Raw genomic sequence first — 7027 nt, 5'->3', positions numbered from 1 at the left:
CTCTTTCTTGCAGCTTTTTTTCTGCTGCTTCTATATCCTAAAACACAGGCAAAGTATATTTTAAAAACAAGCACTGAGAACATTAAAATGAAAATGCACACTCACGTAAAGACATTTAAATTAACTAAATAAACCCATTACAGTTAAAGAGCATTCAAACAATAACACCAAAGTTCAAATCTTTCTGTTTAGTCTTTCTGAAATCCAACTTGTACTCGTGAGACTAACACCCTACAGTTTCTAAATATGTTTGCTGTACTTTTTTGATACAAGAATAAATTTCATGACCACATAAGACTGTTGCTGTGAAACACCGTTATTCTCTCTGGACATTAGGGTAAATTACAGTTAAATTCTATTCTATAAAACTTAAGAAAATAGAGGGGAACAGAACGGTTTTCTCTGTGCTGCATGAAGATTGAAGTATGTATTCTAGATACTGTAACTGTAAAGTAACTAGGCAAATTATGTGCAAGATCTTTACTCCTCAAGACAAAGATGACTTGCTAATATGCATGCATAACATGTGCACAAAAATGTAGAGCTGCAGCAAGCTGTTCACCAGACAAACTTGGATGACAATGCACCTCACATAGCTTTTTCTACAAAAAAATCAGTATTTGGGTTTCTGCTTGTCCAGTGGATGTGTGCTGGATTTACAAAGGCCTAAATAAATTTTTAAAAAAAGAAACAACCAAAAAACAACAGCAACGCACAGATCAAAACATCCCCCCAAACTAACCGCCCTCCCCCTTTAAAGTTCTGACCCGTTCTTGTGGGCTTAGTTCCATACCCAAACATTGAAGAGATTGAGTGGTGGGCAGATGAAGAGAGACAGAAAGGGACGTGGGAGTGGGGTGTGAAGAAGCCAAAGCTGAACAGAGTGGAGGGGGAAAGAAAGTATAGCAGATGGCAGAGTTGGGAGCAGAGAGCGGGTGTGAAGAGTACAACAGAAAAACTAAATGAGAGAGGAAATTCCCCAAAGGGACTTCCCAAATATTCACCACCACTGCCACTGAAAAGAAGAGTGAGATTCTGGAGGAGCATATCCACAAGAGAGACCAAACATGATTACTCGTATTGAATAATAGCCAATCTGAATACATCAATAAGTAAACAGTGCTCGATTCATTGAAAAATGACTCAAATTCAGTAGCGTATGATTAATAAAAGCAAAAAACAGCCTTACTGTTAGGTGAAGTTCAACTTGGTGATACAGATACACTCCATTCAATTTACAGTGTTCACCTTATTCTATTTCACTAATTACTTTTACAGCATGACTATATTCTCTTGTACATAAGTACAAACCAGATCCAAGCAAAACTGTTCTCTCTTTCTTACAGCAAAGTGCATACCCTTGAGGGAAGCTAAAGGATGTCTGAGAAAAAGCAAACTAAGTCTCAGATTTATCCAAATCCTCAGAAGTAGCAAGTGGCTGCTCCTTTTCAGGTGAGGAAAGACTAATAGGGAATAAACATAAGGGGGGGATATGGGCAAAGATGGAAGCCATTTGAAGTCACAATGTCAAAATAACAGAGGACAACATAGACTTAACCAACCTAAGAAAGGAATTTTTCTGCTGCATGTACTTAGAACAGATACACCACAAGTTCCTATCAGTATGGCTCTAAGTCTGGAGAAGTTATCACCCTGAGTTATCGAGTTATCACTGAAAAGAAGGGTCAATCAGTAATACTAATTTCATATTCTTCCATAAGATTTTCTTCCTTTCCAATTCCTTCTTCCTAATTCCTGTAGGAATTTTCACAGGAAGGAAGAATATCAGTCAAGATCATGATTTCTTTATATTCTCAGCTAAGTCATTGGAATGTTTATGGTGATAGGAAATGAGTGTCTTTCAGGAAAGAAAGGAGACAGCAGTTGTGCATATATGTTTAGTAGAGAAGGTCACTTTGGCATAGCCTAGATATTGGATGTGTCTTTTTGTTGCTCACTCTAGTTAGTATGTTGTGCAGTCTATTGTCATTCAGAATACTGATTTAATGACAGACAGTGAAAGAAATTTTTGCTGGAAGGTGTAGTATGCTTTAGAAAATAACTGGAACTACTGAAAGATTAGATGGCACTTCTTGTGTGTCTATACAACCGGTAAGCTTTGTAAGAAAAAGAAATCCCCATCATCAATATAAAATAAGTCAGCAGTGTAAAATTCTTTGGAAAAAACATCAAATCTAATGTCACAGTACTGAAAAAAGAGAGCATCTTACAATGCGTCCCCTAAAACCACAAGGACTGGAACAAAAACAATTCAAGACCCTTCCCCAGAGGTAAAATTGAATGCATGACACATGCATCACTTTTAGGGGACCAAGTTCAGCTGTCACTTATATTGATATCAATTTGGCAGAATCCCACTTAAATAATTCCAGAATTACATGCCTGTGAAGGAAAGCAAATTTGGTCTCAATTACCTTCCCAATACTAGCTGCTATATAGCATAGTCTTTATTTTCTATTTCATGTTATAAGCTGTTGCACAGCAATACATATTTCTAAACACAAGAAATATTACTGACAAACAAATACTAGTCTAATTTCTGCTTTTATTATGACAACATCGTATAAATACCAAATGATACAGATTTCCCTAATCTGCAGTCTCCCTCTAAAGACATCAAGGAAAATGCTCTGATAATTATGTTAAAATGCTGAAGAAGTGCTTATAATGTTACAATTTAAATTAAAAAAATGTTTAGTTCCTTGCTTCCTACCGATTAGTAAATAAATTAATTTTGAAATGCTTTCCTGTGCACAAATATCAACTAGCACAGAGAAAGAAAAATGTCTTTTGCTATGATCACATACTGAAAACAGCTGATTTTGCTTACATGCAGAAAAACAGAAATGCAAATAAAAAAATAACACTTCATCATGTCCATGTATTTTTGAGTAGGCCAAATCAACAACTCTCCACATGGTAACTGTGAAATGTACAGTGCCTGGTATCAGGAACAATATTCTGAAGCTGGCACATTAATCAGTCTTGTTTTCAAGCTTCTCATATATTTTTTTGCATAGATTTTTTTTTTTCCTGTTTTCTTCTGTTATCAGCAAGCAGGGGGGGGGATGCATGCCTGTTAAAACTAGTATAAAATTAATAGGTTTAAACTGATTTATGCTCCTTGATCCTGCAACAGAATTTGTTTTGATACATATGTTTTTGCTTTTTTTCCGTACAAACACCAACATTTTTGACACTTGAAAGGAACAATTTTGAGGACGTGACAGAAGATGGCAAATATCTGTTTAACTGCAAAAATATTTACACTCTGTATATGGCTGAGCTATTGTTAACGTTTCCAATACAACAAGCTTTCAGCATGCAGAAATATACCCTGCATTTATTATGTTTGCCTGTATATGTTAACTGAGAATCCATTTATAAAATACAAGTAATTTATAAAAAACACTGTATTTATGAAATATAAATCTATTACAAAATGTGTATGGAAAATGGGAGTTATAATGGCTGAAATTACTAAATCAACGGAGCATGAACTATGGAAAAAATAAACAAACCATCCACTTCTCCTCAGCCTCCCACTGAAGCACCTACACCTATACCCACCTATACCCAGGGATTTGATTGCTCCAGCCCAGAATGCACCACTTTACCAGAGTCCAAGTTGAAAAATCTTCCTTGTCACAGAACAGTTAAGGCAGCATCCCTGATTAACTGCTCTCCCTTGTCTGCCACTCCTTAAATATAACTGCCATTTAAATACAAAGAGGGCCTGCAATAGTCTTATACCCATCCGAAATGTGAACACTTTAAATCTTAACCAGGCCCTGCATGAAGAAACAAAAAATTTTCATTGACACAAATTAATCTTGTCATTTCCTAAAGTAAAACTTATTGTTTCAATAAACACAATACATGAAATATGGACCCCTAATAAGTAAGGGTTTAAAGAAAATGCACAAGAGGTACAGTTTTCTGCTGTTTCCTGAACAACAGACAAACATTTTTTCAAATGCATGTTCATGTCAGCAGTCAAGTGTAATCTCTTCAAACTCAGCTGCCTGAGCCAGATGTTCCAGAAGACGTTTTAGCATTCCAGTCCCTGCCATCAAACCTAGATCTTTTTAACTGCCCGTTCTCAAACGTCTGCTGAATTTACCTAGGAAACACAAATCTTACCTAAATATGACAACAGGTATGTAGAACAGCTATTAACAGCATTACCACAAGGAAAAGCCAGAAACACCAAACACTGCTTTTACAGACTTGCAAGTAAGATTCTTGAAGTCACTCTACACCTCTTTAAAGAAAAACATTAAACTGAGAACTTCTGCCACAACCTCACACAACCACAGTAGGAAAACAGTTCCTACCCTGGAATAAAAGCATTATAGGTTAGTCAGCCCTTATTTCCAAGCACATCCCCATATCTTGAATCAAAGTGTAAAGGTGGTGTGAGTCTTGACAGATTCTTAAGTTCTCTTAGGCAGACATGTAATAGCATGTGTTGCGTCCCTACATGTACTACAAAAAAAAAAGTAGTAGCAGCTGCCACCACGAGGCTCATGTAAGAAGGGCATGGGAAATAGGTAGCCGTCTATTAATAGACGTCAGATAATAAAGACTTGTCAATTAATACCTTTGGTCAAGTTCCAGAAGAGGGAACTGTATATAGGAGAATTCAAATGATAACTATAGAACAAACATATTTTTTCTTTTTTAGTTCTCTAAGCTACATAACCATGACATTTCAATGCAGTTCCTCGTAGTTGCAGAAACTTACATTTAAAAGTGCTGCATTCCTTTTATGAGCTGCATCAACTGCTTCAGTTTGCCACGTCTTTTTAGTCTTTTTGTCTCCTAGATAAGTCTCCATCTGCTGTAGCAGCTCTGATCTCTGAGACAGTCTACAAAGGAAAACATTTTGCTAAGTGGGTAGAACATTTTGCTCAGGAGCTAGAAAATAACCTTTTTACCTTACCCAGTTTTCTCAAAACTATGTGGCTAATTAAGCCGGCTGTAGGGTGGGTGTGCTGGGGGAGGGAAAAGGTACAGGCAGACACCACCTGCTGTGCTTGTATGAAGCTATAATGTTGCAACCAGCAGTCCTCATATGCTAAGGTGCTTAGAAGCACTGAATCTCCCAGAACAGGAAAGGCAGGGTGGGTTGGGGTGACTTGAACAGTAGTACTCTTGCTCATTGGCAAGTACTAGTTGCTAGAAGAAAAGCAGATTTTTCTGAATCATTACTGTATTTGCTTCACAATTTGAGTTTACAGGGCAACAATGAAGCAATTCTATAATTGAGGCGTAGAGTGAAAGAATCCAATTACCTTCCCCGAATAGGAATTTAATGGTGACGGGAGGTTAACAATGGAGATCTTAAACCAGTACTACCACTGGAAATCAAAAACCTCATCAACCTAAATACCCTTAACAGCAATCAAGGATGCTAATTCCAAGAGTTCATGACGGAAGAGTGCCACCTCCTGGAACACCAACCCCTTGTTGAAATACCACTGCTCTGTACAGAGCTCAGATTCGCTGTTCACAGGATGGTTGCGTGCAGTGAGGGAGGTCTTGCAAGACCACAACACAAACTGCTGTGAGGCAGGCTGCAGCAGTGAGACAATTACTTACATCTGTTCATGTCTCCTAGCAAGGTGAACCTCCTGAGCCAAATAGGATGACATTTTCCGTTGTTTGCCCCAGTTTTGTCTCTCTGTAAAAGGAAAACCAAGTGAAATTAAAATATTCTAAAGACAAATGTGAACATACACTTTTCAGTATTAAACAATTCCATATTAAAAAGTTGCACGCATGACATTCATATCAGCTATCTACACAAAACCTCCCACAAGACATTGTTACATTCTGCTTTGAATACATGCACACTACTAACGTTTACAATGCGTTTTAGGAACATCTTCCTGTATTCTAATAATTTATGAGAGAAACAAAGTTTGACTTTTGAGTTTCGGATTTAGCATTAAGTTTTCTCAAGTTTCAGATGCTTACAACTGCACACAGAAACCATAGCTATGTGCTTGCATAACTTGTGTATTATTGCTTACATTAGTGATTTCTGGCTTTTGTCATGTTACACTGAACACAAAGTTACACTTTTAAATAGCATTTATAACTACCTCTCACAGATAACCGTGCCCTGTTCATTATAACTACTTCTCACAGATACTGTGCCCTGTTCATAGGAATATATGTTTAAGTACAGGCATAATTAAACAAAGTAACTTGAGGTATTAAACCAGTTTAATTTTTGAGTGCTTGAAAATTTACATGAAAATTTCTTGAGCTCAGCTTTTCAGTACTGTAACACAGTACACAATGGAATACACTGGTTAAATTGTTTACACCTTACTGATTTTTTTGAGATATGAAGGAGATCAACTGCCCACTGCATGGAAATCAAGATTTTACAGCACTTTTCTGAAGGCTGAGAGCATTTTACAGTCTAATTTTCATGTCGGAGGTTACTGCATTGTTGTCACGTTAAGCAAAATTCAAGAAAATAAAAGAACCTGTCACGTCCATTATGTTGAAGGACGGGAGAACGAAAAGTTCTCATCAGGATATGAGAACACTAGGAAAGGCCTCCTCTCTGTCAAAAGTGTCACACGTAATTTTGAAGCAGGTTATTTTTATGTGCGCTCTAACTTCAGCTGAGGTCGTTTTCTAGGCACGCCTGTTTCACCACACTGAAAAATGCTGAAAAATACCGGCCTAGCGCTAACGCTTCCCTTTCGTTTAGTAAGGAGCACATCCCCTCTGCACCCTTCCCCTCAGCCAGGGAACTTCATGCTGTCTGAGAGACCAGGCGAGACCTCTGCTCATCAGGCAACACCCTCACTGGCAACGGGAGAAACTAAAGCACGGGGAGCGCAACCGCACGCACCTCTTTTCTTTCGGGGAGCCTAGCTTACAAGCTGTAGCAATAAACAAGCACCAGCGTGAGCATCCTCCGCCCGCAGCACCACGGAGCAATCGCTTCACTCGTGGCTTCCCTGGGCGGCTGCCAAGGCGT

The 7027-nt window shown here is 38.1% G+C and overlaps 1 protein-coding gene across 1 annotated transcript in view; it reads right to left on the bottom strand.

Annotated features, from left to right (window-relative positions):
* Positions 1-5678, bottom strand: part of LOC104624856 (chromosome unknown open reading frame, human C3orf14) — an 8606-nt gene extending 2928 nt beyond the window's left edge. Inside the window, exons 1-3 of the mRNA XM_010292326.1 lie at positions 5626-5678; positions 4769-4892; positions 1-37 (exon numbers count right to left, since the gene is read on the bottom strand). The exon at positions 1-37 is cut by the window's left edge and continues 65 nt beyond it. Of these exons, the coding sequence (XP_010290628.1) occupies positions 1-37; positions 4769-4892; positions 5626-5678 (214 nt within the window). The remainder of the gene's footprint in view (positions 38-4768; positions 4893-5625) is intronic.
* Between the last annotated feature and the right edge of the window lie 1349 nt (positions 5679-7027).

Source organism: Phaethon lepturus, unplaced genomic scaffold, assembly GCF_000687285.1.
Source record: "Phaethon lepturus isolate BGI_N335 unplaced genomic scaffold, ASM68728v1 scaffold27448, whole genome shotgun sequence".
Taxonomy (NCBI): Eukaryota; Metazoa; Chordata; class Aves; order Phaethontiformes; family Phaethontidae; genus Phaethon; species Phaethon lepturus.
The sequence above is the reverse complement of the archived record's forward strand: the minus strand, read 5'-3'. Positions and strand labels throughout refer to the sequence as shown.